The sequence below is a fragment of the Dipodomys spectabilis genome, unplaced genomic scaffold, assembly GCF_019054845.1.
Source record: "Dipodomys spectabilis isolate Male_0828 unplaced genomic scaffold, ASM1905484v1 ptg000365l, whole genome shotgun sequence".
Lineage (NCBI taxonomy): Eukaryota > Metazoa > Chordata > Mammalia > Rodentia > Heteromyidae > Dipodomys > Dipodomys spectabilis.
Genome location: NW_024871042.1, coordinates 10,205,604 through 10,229,185, shown reverse-complemented (window position 1 = coordinate 10,229,185; position 23,582 = coordinate 10,205,604). Strand labels below are relative to the sequence as shown.

Here is a 23,582-nt window from a genome sequence, read left to right as displayed (position 1 = left end):
TACATTCCCAAGAGGCTGGGTAATGAGAGTGAGTATGTATTGCATCAGACTCTCCCTGGAAATAAATGCTATTGCTCCTTTCTTCTTTTTATGGAGCTAATCAGTGAACTGGAGATGGGATTTTCATTTTTCTAACAAAAAAATGACCATTGAGTAGACTTTCATTATCTTTGTTTATTCTACTGATCTAGAAATTGTCTGTTTATATATTTTACTTAATATATTTTACTATACTTTAAATTTTTTATTTTATTGTCAAGGTATTCAGAGGGCTTACAGTTTCCTATGCAAGATAGTGAGTACATTTATTGTCAAACTTGTTACCCCTCCCTCATCTTCCACTTTCCCTCTCCCCAGTCCCCCCCCACAAGTTATACAGTTCATTTCCAACGTATTGTCTTGTGAGGATAGATGTTGCTTTGGTTTGCCTTTTGTCTTTTGTCTCACCATTTTGTTGTTCCCCTTCTCTTTCCTAATTCAGAAAATGTATATACAATACCAGGGTACAGAATCAAATACAGTGACAACAGGAGATAAACCAAAGGAACAAAACACAAAAGAAAAAGATCACATAGTACATTGTAAACAACAACAGAGTTGGGTGCTGGTGTCTCACACCTATAATCCTATCTACTCAAGAAGTTGAGATCTGAGGATCACTGTTCGAAGCCGGCCGAGTCAGGAAAGTATGATAGACTTTTATCTCTAATTAACTACCAGAAAACTGGAAGTAGCACTGTGGTTCAAGTGGTAGAGCACTTGCCTTGAGCTGAAGAGCTTAGGGACAGTGTCTAGGCCCAGAGTTTAAGCCCTATGACCAACAACAACCACAACAAAATCCAAACAAAGATAAACCTCTCCTTTCCATATCTTGGAGTTCATTTCATTTAGCATCATCTTATTTAGTCATATTACATAGCTATTAAGCTATGCTACTCATCTGCTAGGACTATCCCAGACATATACTATTACAAACAAGGGAAAGCATGAGATCTGTGTTTCTTTAGGTCTGGCTTACTTCACTTAATATGATTTTTTTTCCAGGCAGAACTAAGGAAGTAGAAAAACCTTCCATGTTCCAGGATTGCCAAAAGCTATTTACAAATTCAATGCAATACCCATCAATATCCTAACATCATTCTTTAATGAAATAGAAGAAGTAATCCAAAAATTCAAATAATAAAAGACCATGAATAGCAAAAATAATCCTTAACAGAAAGAACAGTGCTGGAGGAATATCAATACCAAACTTCAAACTCTATTACAAAGCTGTAGTAATACAAAACCAGCTTGATACTGCCAAAAGAACAGAAGATCAATGGAATAGAACGGAAGACCCAGAAAAGAATCTGTAGACCTATGGTCACCTAATCTTTGATAAGGGAGCCAAAAAAAAAAAAAATAGGATGGAAGAAAAATAACCTCTTCAACAAATGGTGCTGGCAAAATTGGTTAATTGTAGAAAACTAAGGTTAGATCCTTATATGTTACCTTACGCCAGAATCAATTCCAAATGGATCAAAGACCTCGAGGTAAAAGCAGATACCCTGAAAACATTACTATACTTTTGATTTCAAGATATTTTGTTAATTAACAGGCAATTGTATAGTGACTCCATGTACTTCCTACAATGGCAAAGTCTTGTAGAACCAAAGAACAGTACCACAACTGAGATACTGACCGCCATATTGTCCAGGCTAAAATCATTTCCATCATTACAAGGATGCCCATTTGTAGTCACGTTCGCTTCCCTTATCTCCCTTCCTTCTATAACCCTGACAACCACTCACCAGTTCTCTAGTCTGAAATTTTTAATCCCCAAAACATTATATATAAATGGATTAAAGTAACATTAATCTTTTGGAAATGGCTTATATGGACCAACAAAACCATCTCATAGAATGAAGGATTCCTTTGATTTAGATACTCAAATGCTGAAGGACACTCAGGTTTTTTTATGTTTGAAGTTATTACAAATGAAAATGCTATAAACATACATGTGAAGGTTTTGTGAGAACATGCATCTTCATTTTTCTGGGATAAGTACCCGAGAGTAAAATTAGTAGGTCCTATTACAGTGGTAACATTCTTGTTGTGGTTTTGTTTTGCCTGTACTGGGGCTTGATCTTAAAGCCTCAAGTTCTCACTTTTTTTTTAAACTCACAGATGATGCTCTACCACTTCAGGTACATCTTCATTTCTGGCATTTTTCTGGTTAATAGGAATCTCTCAGATGTATCTTCCCCTCCTAGCTTTAAACCACAATTCTCAGAGTTCAGCTTCCTATAAGTAGCTAGGATTATATGTGTGAGCCACGTATGCCTGGCTTGTAATTAGTTTTAAGAAAAGTTACTATTGTCTACAATAACTATCATCTTACATTTCTACCAATATTGTATATGTGATCTAGTTTTTCCTTATTCTCATCAGCATGGAGTGTTGTCATTGTTTATTCTTCATTTTTTGGCAGCACTGGGCTTTGAACTCAGACCCTCGTACTCAGTGAGCAAATGCTCTACTACATGAGCCATACCTCTAGAACTTTCTGCCTTAGTTTTATCTTTCAGATAAGGTCTCTGAACATCTTTGCCAAGAACCAGCATGAGACTATGCTTCTCCTTCTCCTGCCTCTGGCCCAGCAGGTGTTACAGGCATGCACCATTTCTTCTGAGGTATTTTTGAGACAAGATCCTCCAAACTTTTGCCCAGGATTGGCTCAAATCACAGTCCTACCACGTCTGTCTCTGCATAACTGGGGTTAAATTGAACTATCATGCTTAGTTATTCTCATTACTTTTTAGTAGAATCATTTTGATAGGTGTATAAAAATATCTCAATGTCATCTCAATTATCATTTTGCAAATGATTTGATGATGTTAAATATCTTTGCATGTGTTCATTTGCTTCAGTGAAGCAGATGTAAATACAAAAATTCTTCATGCATGTTGCCCATATTCTGATTTGATTTATACCTTCCTTCCTTCCTTCTTTCTTCTTTCTTCCCTCCCTCCCTTCCTCTCTCTCTCCTCTCTCTCTCCTTTGTGCTGGTCCTGGTGCTTAAACTCAGGGACTGGGCACTCTCCCTGAGCTTGCTTCTTTTGCTCAAGGCTAGAACTCTACCACTCGAGCACCACTTCTGGCTTTTTTCTGAGTAGTTTGTTGGAGAGAAGAGGCTCCCCGACTTTCTTGCCCCGGCTAGCTTCAAACCATAATCCTCAAATCTCAGCCCCCTGAATAACTAAGATTGCAGGCACAATCCTAGCACTCAGCTTCTTTCTTTTTTAAGTTTTCGAGGGGTTCTTGAAGAAAATTCTAAATAGATGTGGTCAGTGATTTTCTTTATAGCTTCTCTGTTTATGCCTTTAACAAATATTTTCACAAAATAAAATTTTTAGTTTTGGAGAAATCTGACTTAACTAATGTTTTCTTCTATATTTGCCTCTCTCTTATTGTGATGTCTTTCAATCCCTTTGTGATTTATTATGCTGAGGCCTTTTTTATTGTTGTTGTCTTCATTTTATAGCAATTTTGATAACGTCCCAGGCACCACATCACATATCTCTGACTTTCAGCCTGTGGTAGTATTATTTTAACAATGCAATAAAATTTAAAGAAATAACTATACCTTCTTTTATTTTCCCCTGCTCATTCCATACTTGTCTTAAATGTTTCCTTTATATACATCTAAAACCACATCACTGCACAGTCAAACACAGTTAAAGCCAATAGAATGACAGTCTAATATATTGAACCCCATTGAACCTCAATTCTCCTTACTGTGTCTTTCTTCTCTCTTCGTGCCTCAGGTTTCTCTCTGACCATAGTTTTTCTGTTAGGAGGACTTCCTCCTGCCATTTGGGGTGATTGTCTACTTGATTTCGCTTCATCTGGGAATGCCTTGATACCCCTTTGTTTCCTACAGATATTTTCACCGTCATAGAACTTTAAGTTAATGGTTATAATCTTTTAGCACTTAAAACATGTACCACTTTTTTCAGGCCTCCAGACTTTCCAATGAGAAAACTTGTTTTCATTTTTCTTTGTCCTAGATGTGGCATCATTTTTCTCTGGCTGTTTTCAAATAGTTTTTAACTGTCTTTTATTTTCATAAACTTACCTACAGCATATCTTGGCATGAATCTTATTGAAGTCCTCCTTTGTGGTACTCTCAGCCTTTTAAATCTGTGGAGTTATTATACCTCTTGCTAAATCTGGCAAGTTTTTTCCTATTATTAAGTACTTTTTAGTCCCACCCAATTTCCCTTCTCTTTTGGGGACTTTGATGATGTGAATGTTAATCTTTGTTGGTGTTTTACAGCATCTGGAGGCATTGTCCATTTTGTTTCTCTCTATTTTCCATCTGTTATTCAGATTGGGTATTTATTTATTTATTTATTTTTGTCAGTCATGGGGCTTGAACTCTGGGCCTGGGCACTGTCCCTCAGCTCTTCAGCTCAAGGCTAGCACTCTAACACTTGAGCCACAGCACCACTTCCAGTTTTCTAGTGTTTTATTGGAGATAAGAGTCTTATGGACTTTCCTGCCCAGGCTAGCATTGAACCATGATCCTCAGATCTCAGCCTCCTGAGCAGCAGGATTACAGGTGTTAGCCACCGGCACCCAGTGTTCAGATTGGGTAATTTTAACTGTTGCAATGTCCTGGTTTCTTAATCTTCCTCTGTCATTTCTGACCAAAAGTTTCCTTTTGGTTGTTCTTTCAAAATCCTTGGAGTTCAGAAGGCTAAATCATAAAAGTCTACTTGGGTGCTGGTAATTCTGGTTTGTATTTGAGCATGTTTTCAGCATTTTGTTATACTGTCTTAAAACTTTTGTCAGATAATTCTAACATATCTGTTGTCTTGGTATGGGTATCTATCAGAAAATTTTCACATTCTTTTTTTTAAATCTTCCAAGTTCTTGATATAGAGTAACTTTTATTGAAACATGGACATTTATGTGTCATTTTGTGAGACTCTGAATCTAATTTTAATCTCTTAACAGCTGGCTCTCTGACACTGCTCTTGCAGGAGAAGGGAAGGATCATCATTTTGCTGCCAGGTGGACATTAAATTCAAGATTCACCAAGGGAAGGAGGTCTATGTTACTGCAGGGTAAGGATGGATAGAAAATCTACTCCTGAGAAGGGGTCTACTGACACTATGGATAGGTCTTATTGCCAGCTGACAGGAATTAGAGTCCTAGATCCCTGTGGGAGGGTTTTCTTGTTATGTCTGTTTTTAAAGCACTTCTTTATTCCTTAGTGAATACAGAAATAGAACCACAATAATGAATGTACGAATATCAACAGCATCCAGTATTGAAAATTTAAAAAAAAAAACTGGAACCTTACTTCATGCTTATACATTAACACCAAAAGTCAGGCTCGAGAATATTCTTTACATTTATGATAAACTATTTATGATAAACAAAGCTAGAAAAAAACTTACAGTCCACCAACAAATGTGGATTAATTAGATCTTAGTAGCTTCATATAATAGAATTCTATACAACAGGAAAGGACAACATGCATAACCAGCAACATAAGTTTTCATCAATTTTAAAATAATCTTTCCATGTTTCACTTTTAAGGTAGTTTTTGTTAAAAAAAATCAAAGTATGTTTCCTGAAATAAGTTAGAGAGAGGAAATGTACCACATTGCAATATGTTTATGCAATTTAAAACACACTCTTACATGCTAATTAACTCCACAGTTTTCAAATATCATACATCTTTAAGATTTTTTTTTTAAACATGATGGTGGGTATTAGGAAAGGAAGAAATTTCAAGTAAGTATTGATGAGAAGTTAGAGACCAGTAATTAAGTAAATTAAGAATGAGAAGGAGGATTGCAAGGGCTGAAGTTAATGACATTACATGAATAACTCATGCCTGGACTCTATTACTATTACCTCCAAAGTAATAATTACCAGGATAAAGAAGTGCCATTGCAGCTAACCAGCACCAAGTAACAATGTATCTGAAGACGACCCTGAAGAGCAGCTATATACCCTTCACCATATTCTTTGAGGATCCCTTTCTTCTCAACATCCCTTCACTCTGTCTTCATACTTGTCCCCAACCCTTCATTTCTCACAAAAAATGAATATCCTTCTGGGTCTCTGACTATATATTTCTTAATATTTGCAGAACAAAGTATGGAATGTAGCAGATCTCAGTAACTTTGATAGATTAACCAGTGAATAAAACAAGAATTACACTTATATACATATCTATACTTGATTTTTGTTAACTGTCTTAAGGTAAATTCTCACTCCTTGCTCCATGACCACACAGGAAGTAAGAATAACAGAGTCCGGTGACTCACTAAATAACTGAGTTGAAGAAAATAAAATAACAAAATAGAGCCACGTGCACCTGTAACCCTTGCTACTGAGAGATTTAAATCAGGAACACTGTAGTTTGAGACCAGCTCAGGTAGCAAAACCCTATGAGACTCCATTTCAACAGAAGAAGTTGAGTGTGGTATCACAAGTATGACATCCTAGTTAAAAAATAGATGCTTCTGTGGTCCAGCTGCACTACAAATGAGACAACAAATAAAACTCTATCTCAAAAATAGCCAACACACACACACACACACACACACACACACACACACACACACACACACACACACACAAAGGCTGGAGGTTTGGCTTAGCAGTAGAGCTCCTATCCAGAAAACATAAAGCTTTGTGTTCAAAATCCCAGTACTTCCAAAAAATAAGACAGAATTTTACTTAAAATCTTGGTGTTCACCTCCTATATGAGCAGCTGTAATTGTAGACTAAGGAACTTCCCTAAAGTACTGAGTGATATGGTTTGTATATTTTGGCATGTTGGCAGCTAACATTCTGAGAGGAAAGAAGACACAAATTTACAGTCAAAAGCCACATCCAGTCTGCATATCTGATAAACTATCTGATATACTGCACATCCGATCAACTACCCTTAACTGTTGAAAAGAAAAAAATCTTTTTTTGGGGGGAGGTGTGGGGGTAAACTCTGCAAGAGAAAAAGCAGATGAAACATAGGTATGCTTCCTAAAGGCAGGCTTTGTAGGTACATTTTACTTAGCTATGAAGAGAAGAAAGTTGGCATTTAAGGCTTAAAACCCTGAGTCATCTTTTCCAGGCCAGTTGTCAAGTGCCTGATGGATGGGTCCTGACTGCCAAGTAGGCAGTTGGAGGAACTTAGTGGGGCTCATGAGGCAGAAAGACAAAGCAATCTGTAACACCCATCTTGGAAAACACAGTACTATAGTGAGAATTGTGGAAATTCATTTGCTTTCCGCAAGGTGCTACCAGTGTTGGGAAGATATTTCAAAATGAATGCAAGGCTTTATGGATTAAAAATAACAACAACAACAACTGCTTGTGGTTCTTTTTCTTTTCTTTTTCTTTCTTTCTTTCCTGTTTTTTGGTTTATTCCCTTCTGTTTCTGTTTTTATTTCTGTACCCCGTGTCTTGTATATAAGTTTATCTGATTTGGAGAGGGGACGGAGAAGCACAGAAGTGGTGGGACAAAGGGTGAACCAATTCAGCAGTGAAACCCACTAGACACGATGTTGGAAATGAGCTATACAACTTTGTGGGAAGGGAAATCGGGAGGGGTGAAAAATGGGAGAGACGAGGGAGGAGGGTGAGTACACTGTTCAGAAGGAAATGTACTCATTACTGAATGATGTGACTGTAATCCCTCTGCACATCACGTTTACAATAAAAAAAGGTTTTTAAACAGAGAGAGGGAGAACAAAGGAAGAAAAGTAAAAAACAAAAAAAGAAAGAAACAACGCAGTTCCTTAGGCTCAATCAAGGTTCGACAAATAAAAACACCAGGAAATGGGTACTTAAAAAGGCTAAGGGGAGGTCCAAAGGTGAGTAGACAAATGAGGAGAAGTAGGGAGGAGAATGAAGTTAAAAAAAAAATCAATGCATAGCTTACAAAAATTACGAAAAGTGAGGGAAAGGGTGCATTTGGAGGGATGAGTGAGAATGTTGGAAGGGGTTATACTGATCAAGACCAGTTGTATTCATAAACTACTTGGTTGAATGGCAACACCTTTGTACAGATACATATATCATATTTAATATCTTAATAATATTTATGTATATTATATATACACAGAGAGAGAACAGCACCTTTTATCTGTTTGCCAGTATTTCTACTGTTTGTTTTAAAAGTCAACTTCTAGAGATAATCCTTTAAGACAGATGCAGTTGAAGCAGGGGCTGGTGGCTCATGCCTATAATCCTAGCTACTGAGGAGGCTGAGAGATGAGGATTGTGGTTCAAAGCCAGCCCAGGCAAGAAAGGCTGTGAGACTCTTTATTTGCAACAAACTACCCAGAAAAAGCCAGAAGTGGTGCTGTGGCTCAGGTAATAGCATGCTAACCTTGAACAAAAGAAGCTCAGGGACAGCCCCAAGCCTTCAGTTCAAGCCCCAGGACTGACAAAAAAAAAAAAAAAAAGATGCAGTTGAATAGCCACAACCCTTGACAGGTGGTAAATGCACCCCTGATGTGAGTACTTAGGTCTCAAAACCCCATATACATACAGATCTGATCTTGACTTAAGGTGAACCAGAGCTGACTATGCCTGTGCGTCTCTCAGAACTCTAAATTCTGACTCTTTTTTTTAACTGTGTGGCCTATTTAACCCTTTAGTTATGCTTTACTTCCTCCAGTACCAGTTACAGTTCATGCATAGTGTTTCTTCCAGATAGACCGAGAGCCCATGGACATTTATAAAACTCACTTAACAGTTACTCAAAGAATTTCTGGAGCTCCAAATGTTCCCTTTTATCAAGCATCTCCTGTGTGATCAGCAGATTTTACTCCCAAAGATATGAGACAGTGGCTTCCTAACAGTAAATCTGAAGGAGCCTGCAAAAGCAGACCTCAGTGTTGCTCCCAACACACTTGCACCCCAGAGTCTTTCCTTCCCTGCACACATCCAGAAAAATCCTAGTCGCTCTGAATTCCATTCACTCCTTCCCAATTATTTCCACTTGGTGGCCTTGTCCCTCCCTCATGCTCCATGAAGGACTCTTTTTTTTTTTTTCTTTTTTGCCATTGCTGGGACTTGAACTCAGGGCCTGGACACTGTCCCTGAGTTTCTTTTGCTCAAGGCTAGCACTCTACCTCTGGAACCACAGCACCACTTCTGACTTTTTCTGAGTAGTTTATTGGAGATAAGAGTCTCACTCACAGCCTTTTCCTGCCTGGGCTGGCTTCAAACCGCTATCCTCAGATCTCAGCCTCCTGAGTAGCTAGGATTATAGGTGTGAGCCATGGGTACCCAGTCAAGTAGGACTCTCAGATGACTGTGGTCAGACCTTGTTGTGGAAAGCCTGAGGCTCAGAGGCTGAAGGTGGGGCAAGAATCTCATGAAAAAGGCATAAATTCTGTCTAATTTTATTGCCTCACATACCAAAAGGGTCTCATTGTACTTCTCTTGCCACATTATTCTTCAGGAATAAAGAGATAATGAGTATTTTTGTTTTGGATTTTGATTTTTAGGTTTTGAACTCCAGACTCCATGCACACTCTACCATTTAAGCCATGTACCCAGCCCTCTATGCTTTAGTTCTTTTTTCACAAAGGGTCTCTTGTTTTGTCCAGGCAGGCATCCACAGTGATCTTACCTATCCTTCAGGCAGGCATCCACAGTGATCTTACCTATCCTTCCCTCGTGAATGGAATTAGATGCAGGAACCACAACATCCAGCCTCTTCTTTGAAACAGGCTTTAAGTAATTTCTTTTTTTGCTGGATTGACCTTAAACCATACTGTGTGAAGCACAATGGCTTTATCTTGCTAAGTTTTGGTAGAGCTTGATAGAACAACATATACAGAATGTCTGTAATGTATTAGAGACCCAACACATATCAGGTATCACTATTAACAAAAATCAAATTTCTAAACCCTGTAACTTTCTGATTATCTCATTATCTATAATGAGTCTGCTTTACTGGGTATAAAAAAACCTTCCCTTCCTTGAGACCCTCTCTGTTTGTCAATTCTCCATCCTTCAGACATTCTGATCATCTTTCACATTCTTTTTCTTGCTGGTCTGTGTACTGAAGCAGCCTGAGTATCTTTCTACCAGAGATGATTGTGGAAGAAGTCAAGGTCTTTAGAATAAAATCCAGTGTCTGTGTCTAAACTCCTAGCAGAGTGATGTGACAAGATGGGAAACATTTCACACTCATGTCCAGCCATGTTTTCTACAAAAGGTGGTACAGATGGGCTGTAGGAGGCCTTTACAAGCCAATGGACAAGTAAATGAACCAGAAGCACTGGCTTCCAGGTCAAGTGAGTGGCAATAGCTTCCTATATACCCCAACACTTGTTGCTGACTTGGTGTTTATCTGTAGCTAGAATGAAATGGACCTTGGAAGGAATCTATAGAAATTGCCTGATTCTGCAATAGATTTGAGACTGAGGATAACTATTTGCAACCTTTTGCTCCAGGATTGACTAGCCTGAAGTAGAAATGAGACCACACTGGCAGCTATTCTATTATAATGTCATCCCAGCTTCTTCCCATGCAGATCCTGTTGTCCTCTATGAAGTCTTATCCTGATACGGCTGGTATGCAAGGGGAGCCTCACAGATAGCCATGAAAGCTGAATTCATCACAGAGATATCAGTGCCTCCTCAGGTGACACAAAGAATCACTGTGGGTCTACCAGCTTCACTGAGCACCAGCACATAGAGACAGACGATAGTCATGTCCATGGTCCTCCAAACATGGCTACTGATACATCAATGCCCTTCTGGACTCACTCCAGGAATGGCTTTCAGGACAAATGGAAGAGCCTCATCTCTCATCTTCTCATGGCCATCTAGATCCATTAACAGTAATGTCTGTGACCAAATCTATGCTTCAAATGTGTCTCCTTCCAATTTGGCAGTGAGAAACGGATGGCCTGGCCTGGGAAACTGATTTCCCTCTAGCTGACTTTTAAAGTCAACTGGTCCCACTGTTAGGACCAGTAACAACTTAGTTTAAGTTCCTCCTTTAACACAATGAAAGAACACCCTCAATAAAGTCCCTGTGAGACCCTTATCTCCAATTCATTACTCAAAAAAGGCAGAAGTGGCTCGTGGTAGAGCACTAGCCTTGAGCAAAAGAGATAAGAGACAATGCCCAGGCCCTGAGTTCAAGCCCCAGTTTCAGTGAAACTGAAACTTACTTTAGGAACTAAGACTGACTCCAGTACAAGTTAGGATCAATGTCAACTGGAGTGTTTTTCTTACTATTAGGTTTTGGCGTTAATTAGGGTAAGGGATAGAGGTAAGGATTGTGTTAAGATTAGGATTAGGAAATGAGTAAGGTTTAGGGTAAAACTGGTAGCTATTTTAAGAAGTATGAGAGGAGTAAAGTTAGGATGAATGTAAAATAGAGTAGTTGTGTTAATTTCAGGATTTGAGTATAAGTAGAGTTAGGATTCTAGTTAGGGTTAGTCTTGTTAGAGTTAGGAAGAGGTTTAGGTTTAGGTTAAACCAGCAATTTATTTTAAGAATTATGAGTCAGATAAAAAGATAAATAAAAACTGTAGTATTTGAGCTAAAATAAGATTGGGGTGTAATTTGGATTAAGATTAGGGTTCTGGCCCTGGCTAGGGTTAGGTTTAGGGTTACTATTTTTTTTTTTGGGTCCAGTCATGGGGCCTGAACTCTGGGCCTGGGCGCTGTCCCTCAGCTCTTCAGCTCAAGGCTAGTGCTCTGCCACTTGAGCCACAGCGCCACTTCCGCCTTTTTTCTTTTTGCTTATGTGGTGCTGAGGAATCGAACCCAGGGCCTCATGCATGCAAGGCAAGCGCTCTACCACTGAGCCACCTTCCCAGCCCCTAGGGTCTATTCAAATTAGGTTTAGCAAAGGGTAAGATTTAGGGTATAATCACAACTTATTTTAGTAATTAGGAGTCTTTTCAAAGTTAAGATTAGTGTATTTGTGTTTTTTTTAAGATTTTGGTATAATTAGGGTTAGGCCTGGGGTTAGTTTTATAGATATAATTAAAAATATGGTTAAAAAATGGTAAAGTTTATAGTCCTATTGAATCAGGTTTACAGTTACAATTCTGGTTAGGGTTAAACTTAGGATCAGAGTTAGAGAAGAGTAGGTTTATGGTAAAATTGCAACTTATTTTAAGAATTACAAGTCCAGAAAAGGTTGGGATCTAGTATTTGTTTTACTATTAGGATCTAGGCATCATTAGAATGAGGGCTAGAGTTGGGTTCCTGGCTAGATTGGGGTTAGGATTAGGAAAAAGGAAGCTTTAGGTAAAATTGAATCTAAACTCTAGAATCCTAGCTCAAGTAAAATTAGGATGAATGTAAAATAGAGTATTTGTGTTGATATTAGGATTTAGAAATAATTTGGGTCAGGATTAGCATTAGTGTTCAAGTTAGGTTAGGGTTGGGATACTGAATAGGTTACAATTTAGTGTAAATCTGAAACATTTTAATATGAGTTAAGATGAATGAAAACTAGTGTGCTTGCGTTACTTTTACATTTTGGGTATGATTATGGTGAGGGCTAGGGTTACTTTTCTAGTTAGAGTGAGGATTATGGTTCAGAAGTAATAAACTTTAGGGTCAAACTGAAAATTAATTTTAGTATTACAAGCCAATTAAGTTAGAATCAATGTTTTTGTGTTACTATTAGGAATCCACTATAATTAGGATTAAGATTAGGACTCTGAATAAGGTTAGGCTTAAGGTTTGAGTTAGGAAAAAGGTAATATTTAGGGTAAAATTGCAACTTATTTTAAGACTTATGAGTCCAGGAAAAGTTAGGATGAATGTAAATACAGATTCAGATATAATTAAGGGTTTTATATATATGATATAAATAAGGGTTCACCTGGAGTAATTTTTTACTATTAGGTTCTGTGTCTAATATATATAAGTGTTAGGATTAGAGATCAGATTAGCCTTAGGATCAGGAAACAGGAAAGGTTTAGGTTAAAACTAATTAAAAGAGGCGTAAAATTAGGAGGAATGCAAACTAGAATAATTTTTGTTACTTTTAGGATTTGGGTACAACCAGGACTAGGTTTAGAATTGAAATGTCAGCCATGGTTAGGGTTAAAAAAAATTAGGAAAAGTGTAAAATGTAGTGCAAAACTGCACCTTAATTTAAGAAATATGAGTTGAATCAAAGTTAGGATGATTGAAAATAATTCTATTTGTATATTTTATTCAGGTATAATTAGATTTAGTGCATTGTAGGTTCCAGTTTGTGTTTACATTTACTATTAGGAAATGGTAAATTAAAGAGTCAAACTGAAATTAAAATTTGGAATTATAGCCATGTGCTGGTAGCTCACACCTATAATCCTAACTACTCAGGAGGCTTGAGATCTGAGGATCATAGTTCAAAGGCTACCCAGGCAGGAAATCTTATCTCCAATTATTCACAGAAAATGCCAGAGATGGCACTGTGGCTCAAATGGTAGAATGCTAGTCTTGAGCTCAGGGATAGTGCCCAGGGCCAGGGTTAAGGCCCCAAGACTGGCAATAAATAAAAATAAAAATTAGAATTACAATTTGAGTAAAAGGATGAATGAAAAATTGTGTATTTGTGTTAATATTAACATTTAGGTATAATTAGGGTTAGGGTTAGGGTCTTAGAAGGGATGGCTTAGGATTGGGTTTAGAAAAATGTATTGTTGGGGCTGGGAAGGTGGCTCAGTGGTAGAGTGCTTGCCTTGCATGCCTGAGGCCCTGGGTTCGATTCCTCAGCACCACATAAGCAAAAAGAAAAAAGCCAGAAGTGGCACTGTGGCTCAAGTGGTAGAGCGCTAGCCTTGAGCTGAAGAGCTGAGGGACAGCGCCCAGGCCCAGAGTTCAGGCCCACGATCGGACCCAAAAAAAAAAAAAAAAATGTATTGTTTAGGGTAAAACTAACAAAGAATTTTGAGTCTAGTAAAAGATGAGATGAATGAGATGAATATGATATCTGTGTTATTATTAGGATTCGGATTTGGGATATAATTAGAATTGGGTTATAGTTAGTTTTCCAGGCAGAGTTAAGTTTAGGGTTAAGGTTAGAAATGGGTGAAGATTAAGGTCAATCTGAAACAGAATTTTAGAAGTACAGGTCAAGTCAAAGTTAAAATGAATGAAAACTAAGATTCCATTATAATTAGGGTTAGGGTTAGACTCTAGTCGGGTTATGTTAAGATTAGAGTTGGGAAAAAGGTAAGGTAAAACTGTAACTTATATTAAGAATTATGAGTCAAGTAAAAGTTAGGATGAGAGAAAACTAGAATATTTATTGTACTATTAGTATCTGAGTATAATTAGAACCAGGTGTAGAGTTAGGGTTCTTACATAACTAAGGCCTAAAGATAAGTGATTTATCCTAAGTGGCATTGGTGATCACTCACCAAAACTGGAATTTCCAAGAGACCTGGAATTTCACCTCCTCATCTGCACATACTTTACCTTCTCCTTCTGGCCATACTCACTGGTGTCCTGTTCTTTTCCTTCTTGCACTCTGTTAAAGATGTGTGCATGAGTGTGTGTGATTTGATTAATCTGCCACTCTCACTGGACTCAAGATGCAGGAGAATAGGTTTAAACTGTTTGATACCTGCCGCATCTGTTTAAAGCATGAAGTAGATGAAGACAAAGATATACTGACAGTGCTACTGGGGACCTTTTATTGCTGTAGTAACTTCAGTTGTTGGAATTCTGTTGTTGGAAATCAGCATTTGTTGTCACCTGTTTTCTTGATGTCTGCTGTTCTAACTGGGGTGAGTTGGGATCTTAGTGTAGCTTTGGCTTGCCTTTCCTTAATGGCTAAGGATGTTGAATATTTCATGTATCTGTTAGCCATTTGGACTTCTGAGAATTGTCTGTTCGATTCATTGGCCCATTTATCACCTGGGTTATTTCTGCATTTGCTGGTAAAAGTTTTCTTCTATTCTGTGGGTTGTCTCTTGAGTCGAGTAATTGTTTGTTTTGATGTGCAAAAACTTTTAAATTTGATGTAGTCTGAGTCATACATTGTTGTTCTTACTTGGTGGGCTTCTGAAGGCATCTGTGCTTCCAAATATGATTGTCTATGTCTGTGTCTTCCAAAGTTTGCTCTATATTTTCCTGTAGTAGTTATAAGGTCTTAAGTCTTACATTAAGATCTTTGGTCCAGCTTGAGTCAAAGATGGGGAATTAGTTTCAGTCTTCTGCACACTAATAACCAGTTTCATGCTATCATTTGTTAAAGAGTCTGGCTTTTCTCCAATATATTCTTTTTAAAATTTTATATGTTTTTTATTGTAAAAATACTGTACAGAGGGGTTACAGTTACATGAGTAAGGTAATGAGTACATATCCTACGGAGCACTGTTGCCTCCTCGTTTGTTTTTCCCCTACCATCCCTTCCTTTCCCACCCCCCCAATTACTTCCCCTCTCTCTCCAATTGTCCCCCTCTCCCCAATTCCCCCTTTGTCAAAGACAAGGTAGTTGTGTGGTTGTAGTTGCATGGCTTTATTTCTAGATCTTCTGTTCTGTTATATTGGTGTTTGTGTCTGCTTTTGTACCCGTACAATGCTGTTTTTTATTGCTGAGGCTCTGTAATTTGAAGTTCTGTATTTTAATACATTCAGCATTACTATGTTTTTTGATACCTCCAGTGTTACTTTGTTTTCACAAGGAGAAAGGAGTCCCTTCCTATACATAGTTGGTGGCAACTAGCATAACCACTATGAAAGTCAGTATAGAGGTGCCTCTAAAACTAGAAAATTACCTATCTTAGCATCTACGTACATAATGCTCTCTGGACCAAGGGAAGGAAATCAATATATGAGAAAGATACCTGGATGCTTGTGATTTTCACAGCTCTGTTCACAATAGCCCAACTATGGAATTGGCCCAGGTGCCCAATAAACTATGCACTGATAAAGAAAATCTGGTGTATATATATACCATGCAACATTACTCAACTGAAATGATGTCTTTTGCAAGAAAATGAATGGCTCTGGAGATCATTATAGTGCACACAGTAACTCAAGTCCCAAATGCCAAGGACCACATGTTTCCATTCATTTGACCTGTGTAGTTCTAAAATGATAATGACAACAATAGTCATAGTAATGTGTCATGAGTATTAAAGGAGATTGTCTAGGAAAGTACCAGAAAGATGAGGTGGGAAGGAGGAATACTGAGGAATAAAGATGATTGAAGGAGAGAGTGAGAAAGAGAGACAGAGAGAGGACATAGTGAAACCCACCAAATATTGTTTGAAAAAGAGAGGGAGGAATGGAAGGAATGAGAATTTGATGAAGTGGGTAAATTTGTTCCAAGTGTACTATGCACACGAGCATAACCCCTTTATATTACAACTGATAGAACTGAAAAATACAGGTACTCAAAAACAAAAATAAAATAAAGTCTTGTGTTTTTTCCAGCTTTTAATATTTTTTGTATATATTTTATTGTAAAGATACTGTACAGAGGGGTTACAGTTATGTGAGTAAGGTAATTATTACATTTCCTATCAAACAAAGGAGGAGGTAACAATGCTCCAAAGGCTTGTGTTTTGAGGGAAAAAAAGGCTGTGGACATTTGAGTTGGTAGACATAGCCAGGAATATGAGAATCACTAGGGAATTCAGGCTAGCACTCTGAATTATTATTGCCAAATGGCAAATAATAGGCTACCACCAGACAGGAGCTTGCAACTGCGGTCTAAGATAAAAGATATCATAACTTCTTCCCCAAGGTGTGATCTGGCAAGCATAAAGGAAAAGGTGTGTAATTGGCAGGGTCCCAGTAAAAAGAAGGAAGGAAGAAGGAAGGAAGGAGGAAAAATATATCCTTTGTTATTTTTTTAATTAAAGAATTTTAAGATAACCACAGCATTGAGCCAAGTGCAAATCTCTTACCCAAGTTGCCCACCCAGAAATCAGGTCTTGCCAACATGTATATTCCATCAAACCTCGACTGGAATTTTCTATTAGAAAATTGGCAAAAAGAAGAAGAAGAAGAAGAAGAAGAAGAAGAAGAAGAAGAAGAAGAAGAAGAAGAAGAAGAAGAAGAAGAAGAAGAAGAAGAAGAAGAAGAAGAAGAAGAAGAAGAAGAAGAAGAAGAAGAAGAAGAAGAAGAAGAAGAGAAAAAAGAAAAAGAAAAAAATTGGCAAGGGAGTTTTGCACTAATGGGGGAGGTGAACGCATCTTGCCACACAGTGGGACTAAATAGTAACGGAGGGGGAAGGCAGCCGTGCTCAGCGAGATACCCGGAGGAGCAGGTGCTCGTATTCTATCTGTGCTACCTTAGATCAAAGCTCCATGGGGAAAATCCTATTGCGTACGAGTCAGGGATTCCCTTATCCTGCTAATACTGAACCCCACTCACAGCTTAGTTAAGTCACATCTGATTTGTTATTTTTTTTAACCAGGCATGAAACAGTTGTATCGGTGGTCCCTCCAGGCCATGCCATTCAAGGATTTTCTATCCTTTCAGGTTTGGTTTGGATTTTCACTTCTCCAAATAAACAGTCACTCCCAACCCAGAGCGAGTGGGCGATGCCCGGTGCCCACCCGCCCCGTCTCCCCGCGTGGCCGCGCAGCCCCGCCCCAAGCCGCTGCGGGTCTCCTGCCTCCCTCCCGCCTGTGAAGGGTGGCAGTCACACTGTGCGATCTCCCCCCGTACGGTGGCCGTGGGCGGGGCGGGACAGGCTCTGTCCCCGCCCGTGGAGACACTGGGGAGGTGGGCAGGGCCCAGGGAGGTGGGCAGGGCCCGGGCCGGGAAGGCAGAGGGGCGCACGCCGCCGGCACGCACCCGCACCCGGTAGCATGGATGTCCCCAAGACCCGGAGCTGAGGGGCGCGCCGCCGGGGACGGGGGGGGGGCGCAGAGGAAGGTGAGCCTGCTATTCCTCAGGGGGAGGGTCTCCACACCGTTCCGCGTGGCCACGATGATCCCTCCCAGCGGCACCCGAGAGGACAGCGTGGACGGACTGCCCCGGGAGGCGGCACCGAACACGGAGCAGCCGCCCTCTCCTGCGTCCACCAGCAGCCTGGAGTCCAAGGTACGCGCGCGCGCGCACGCTTAGCCCAGGGCAGAGCCCAGGTGCTCTCTCCCTGTCCCTGCCACCTCTCCTCCTCCGACCTGGCGCTGGCACGGGGGAGCTAGAAGGAGCTAGAAGGTGTCCCTAGCTTTCCCTTGAGACTTGAAGCGTCCGGCAGGACCCATTGCCTACCCTGCTGTTGGGTCCCGGTGGCCCCAAGGCTTTGCGCCACGCTTCTACCCTGGGCGTGCCTGCCAGTCCCAGTGACTCCTGGTTTCTTGGGGCTGACAGGAGGTTTGGCTGTCCTGTGCTTGCAACCTGCTTGTGTGTCCTGAGCTCCTGTTCTGTACGAGGTGGGTAAGGAAAGGGGAAGGATGGAGACAGTCCAGAGACACTCGCAGACAAGCCTGGGCCCACCCTGGGCCAGCAATGGGGTGTCCTATCTGAAGAGTCTCAGAGACCTCATGCCTAACATCATATCCCAATAGTTGAAAATATGCGTTTATATATGCTTGGCAAAAAAAAAAAAAAGCACTGCGTCTGCGAGAAAAGTTGGTGTTCCTCTTGTGGAAGTTAATACTCTTTAGAACTTAACGCTTGCCTTTAAAAGAATCACGCTAACACACTCACACATGCACACACACATACACACACACACACACACCCAACCCCGCAGTTCTGTCAACTGTCACTATTTTACTTCCTCTGAAACTTGCGTGGGTGCCAGGCACATGTTTGGAAATGTTGGAAGAGGATCAAGTAAAATGTGGCTGCCAGCAGCCACACGATGCCGAAAGGCAACTCATCTGGGAGCAGAAATCACAACGTGGGGTTACAGTTCTATGGATCCTTTTAAGTACAGAGCCCCTGGCTCTTTGCTCAGAGTTTGCTGTGAGAACCCAAGGCGTTTTTGCCATGTGAGCAGTGTGATGGCAAAGGAAAGAGGGAAACCCCCTCCCCTGGCCCCTAGATGGGATTGGGGCAAGGAAAAAGGCAACATTGTCTCCCTGCAGGCTCATCCCAGGTAACCAGTGGCAAAGTTGGGTAGCAAATCACAGCCGACCGTGGCTTTGGGGATTTGATGGGATGTTGGGTCCAGTCTTGTGATATTAGCCATCAAAGATGTTCATCTAACACAGAGAGCTTTGCTTTGCTTCTTTCCACTCTCTCTTTCTCTCTCTCCCTCTTTTTTGCTCCTGTTCTCTCCTATTAATTACTGACTATCTGATCTTGGCATCTTTTCCAAAAGTCAGCTGGAAATGGAGGCAGAACACCCCCTCCCCTCCTCATCTTCCAGGATCCTTGTGAGGAATGTGTGGGATTTCCTAGTTTCCGTCTTGGGGAGGGCTATGGATTCTGCTTCCTCTCTTCTTTCTGAGATGAAGCAAATAATCCCTACTAGTCTGCCTCAGCTCAGCATCCCTGGTGTGCATGCACACTGCAACCCCCTCTCCCCCAGCAAGAGGAGCCCAGTGCTCATCACCAGCCATCAATCCCCAGAAGTGACATAGACATTTCAACAATGATGTAGTACTGTGAGGGAGTGTAGGTCAAAGCAAGACTGAGAGTGGAATTCAACTTTTGGAGGGGGGCCTGCTGCTCTGCAGTAGGTGTATTCTGGAATAGCCTTAGCATTTGAATAAAAGGCAGCATGGTTCAAACACACTGTATGGATTCGCTATTTATAGATGTCCTAATGTAAATTATTTGGCAAAGCAAAACCTTATATGCAACGCCCATAATTATTCACCCATTTATCCAACTCATGGTTTCTGATGGATATGAGTCAGTTTTCCTCAGTGGTCTGTACACCTGATGTGTGTTTACACATTCTTCCATTTTCTGTCATGGCTGAGTCACCTTAGTCAGTGGAGATGAACTCTGGAGGGACCCATGAATCCCAGGAAGTAGAACACAGAATAGTGTTCCCCAGTGTGATTTTTTTTTTCTGGATGTGGTTTTTATGATTGTTTTAATGGGTTCCTGCCTCCCAAAAGAGACCTGAACTGCTGGCATGCAGGAGCATGTAGTCGCGGGCCTATAGCATGGAAAAGGAGCAGAGAAAAGCTCCAGTCCTTCTAACGAGGAAGGCGCATTGTGGAGCACATTGGTATTTATGAAGCTCTTCTTCCTGAAGAGAAGAACATGGTGGGAATATACTAGCGGCATTGGTAATCTCTCCACCTGACTCTCCTCTGAGGCAGTTTCAATTATCAAAATATGAATATTTCCAAATAAGCCAAAATAAATTTTAAGCATGTCACTACAAGGACAAGTAAGTGAGGTAATGCATATGAGAATTTGCTTGATGTAATCATTGCACATTGGAGACATATCACATTGTACTCCAGAAGTGGAATATAATTATGATCTCTCTCAGTTTAAAATATAGAAATTTAAAGAAACTCATGGACTAAACAAAGCCCCTTTTGACATTAAATTCAATTATGAAAGTTTAAAAAGTCTCTTGCAAGACTAGAGATGAGACTCAAGTGGTTGAGGACCAGCCATGAACAAAAAGTAAACAAGAGACTGAGGTTTTGAGTTCAAGCCCTGGTATATTCTGTACTCTCCCTCTCCCCCCTCTCTCCCTCCCTCTCCCTCTCTCCCTCCCTCCTTCTCTCACACATACACAAATACTCATACACATACACACACAAGCTAAAAACTATTCAGCTGGGTGCCTGTGGTTCACACCTGTAATCCTAACTACTCAGGAGACTGAGATCTAGAGATCTGATTCAAAGACAGCTTGGACAAAAAAATCTCTGAGGCTCCATCTCCAATTACCATAGTAAAATGCCAGGCTGGAGGTATGGATCAAGTGGTTAGAGTACCAGCAGGGCATAAGACCCTGAGTTGTATTCCAAATACCAGCACACATACAGAGAAAAAAGGAGTCTTAGAAAATTTTTAAAAGTTACTTTTTAAAAAAAACTATTTTTCTCTGATTTAAGAGTAAGGAATATTCTGTGAATGTTGGAAAAGCCCAAACAAAAATAAAGAAAAAAAATCATCCTTTGGTTCACAATCCAGAGACAAATACTGATAGCATTTTGATCTGTATCTTATATCTTTTTTCTTGTTTATATTTGCACGGTGGCATTAACACTAGTGAGCACCAATTGAAAGCTGACTGTGAGTCAGGCACAGCCTTAGTCTTCATCTTAGAAGAATCTGCCATGATTTCCATGTTACATCTAGGGAAGTGGGAGCTCAGGTGCCCAAGCCCAGGAGCTTAGCTACACAAGATCTCATCGTGAATCTACTGACACAGACAAGAGCAGGGCCTAGGCAGAATGGCTCTGGAACCTAAACCCTTACCCTCCTACAATTATCTTTTGCCTGAACACTGTTGTCCCTTGACCCTGTCGACTGCTATTCTAAGGATTGTACATGCCTCTCATTCACTTGCCACAGTGCTGTGCCTTCTAAAGAAACCCTTAAGAAATCAATCAGACTGTAGATCACTCTCAAGTGAAATGAGCACTAATAACCAACTCTTGGCCAGCTTCTTTGCAATAGTGATTGCTGCTTTTTCTCCTAAAAGTGTATTGATGGAAGGAATGAAATGGAGTATCACAGAATTATCTGGAAAATGGGATTATGACATACTATCTCCATTAGTGTGTCTATAAAATGTCATAAAATATCTAAAACGTGTATATATAAACTATTAGAGGCATATAAAATACATAAACTATCTCCAGACCTAAGGTGAGCATATAAAAATGTCTCCAGAAGTTCATTTCTTCTGCAAATTCTTTGAAAGGATAAATAATAAAGTATTAAAATGGGAGACACTACAGATTACCTGTTCTAGGTAGTTTTTAAAATTATGGATCACTGTATTAAAATTATTTTATTATGGAAAATGTCAGTATACATTTTATTTTATTATGGAAAAAAACAATATAATCATCACATAACATTAGGTCTTTACTGCTCAATTATTTATTTATAGGTAATATTGTTTTACACATTACTATCCCACCAACACACACATGCGCATGCGTGGGTGCACCACACACACACACACACACACACACACACACACACACACACACACACACACACTGCCCTCTCCCCCCCCCCCCGCCCCCAACAGGAGCATTTTCAAAATTTCCAACCATCAAATCATATCATCCAGAAGTATTTCAAACTAGTTGCACCTCTAAAGGTATCGTTTGGGAAACTTGACAGTGATGCTATTTAAATATAATCCAGGTGGGTTTTTAAATCAAAAGGTCAATATATTCTATCTATATCCTCTCATACAAGTCACTACCCTTCTCTGGGACCCCATTTCTGATTTGAGAGAGAGAGAGAAAGAGAGAGAGAGCACTCCATCAACGGTGTTCAGAAAAATAAGTCATATATAGGAAATGATTTAAAGTATACATTACAACCACAAAGGACATGCATACCCTTCATTATTTAGTCTCTCTATCTTTCCATCTCCTTCTCTTTCCTTCTCCACCTTCTCCTTTCCTCTCTGCGCTCTCTGTTGCTCTATCTCTCAGAAACAGAGTTGGAAAAAGCATAGTGATTTATCTGAGTGGCACAGATAGTTACTTACCCCTAGCCAAGAATCCTTTCTTGGGCTTTGAATATCCCAGTATGATTTTTCTTTCAGCTAGTTCCTGTAAGCACATGTAGCAATGTCATGTAATCTAATTGTGGTTTTTCCTTTCATTAGTTGAGCTGAAAAAGCTGGAAAGCCACTAATGCACCCCACGCCTTTATCTTTCCACTAGCTATTCCAGAAAGGCCATAGCCTAATTTATTTTCTGAGTGCCAGACAGAGATCACTGAACCAAAGAAAAATGTCTTGCTTCACTCTCTCCCTTGTCTCCATAAGCGACTTTTCCCCCATTGACTTTTTGACAGCACAGAAAGCTTTTGATGATCTAATGTGAAGGCTTGATATCGATGCCTTTGACAACACTTATGGACCCGAGGCCCCAGTCTGAGGATGGTGGAGGGATTATAGGCTTTGAGGTCAGATAGATAAGAGTGCAAACCTCTTCTCACCAATTGTCACCACTGAGACAGTGGGCAAGTTGCTTATTGTCTCCCAGCATGGGCTTCTTCCTCTCTAGAGTGAGGATGCTAACACATGGTTGGCATGGTGACACCTAAGAAGTTGAACACACTTTATGTGCTATAGGCATAAAGCGCTGTTTATTTTCTATTTTTGTTTCAGGATGGGAGACTTCTACCATGTAGCCAACCCTCAAATGCCATCACTGGAGTATTTTTACAATGGACTTTCAATAGTGTAACAATTTTCTTTCTTTGGACTCCTGGTTATGCTCTCTGACTGCAGTGAGATTTCACCCCAGCTACTTTGCATCCCCTAGACTCACCAAAGTGTGACTTTGTTTTTGAAAGTGTTCTATGAGCCATTCACTGCCTCCAAGGAGTCATAACCATGGCATTCCTACACATCTAGGTTCTCGCTAAACCTAGACTACTATCTAACCTAAGCCAAAGCAGTCCAAACCCTGAGTTTTATCCTAAACATCTGAGAAAGGGTGTTGAGTCCTTAAATCAGCA

The 23,582-nt window shown here is 40.0% G+C and overlaps 1 protein-coding gene and 1 long non-coding RNA gene across 5 annotated transcripts in view; one reads left to right on the top strand and one right to left on the bottom strand.

The window, feature by feature from the left end:
* LOC122096131 overlaps window positions 1–23,582 on the bottom strand; it is a 45,048-nt gene that overhangs the window by 11,125 nt on the left and 10,341 nt on the right. The gene's annotated exons all lie outside the window — the stretch shown is intronic.
* Window positions 17,880–23,582, top strand: part of Stac (SH3 and cysteine rich domain) — a 133,681-nt gene continuing 127,978 nt past the window's right edge. For all 4 annotated transcript variants that reach the window (XM_042666548.1, XM_042666547.1, XM_042666549.1 and 1 more), the window contains exon 1: window positions 17,880–18,044. In XM_042666548.1, the coding sequence (XP_042522482.1) occupies window positions 17,931–18,044 (114 nt within the window). In that variant the 5' untranslated portion in view covers window positions 17,880–17,930. The remainder of the gene's footprint in view (window positions 18,045–23,582) is intronic.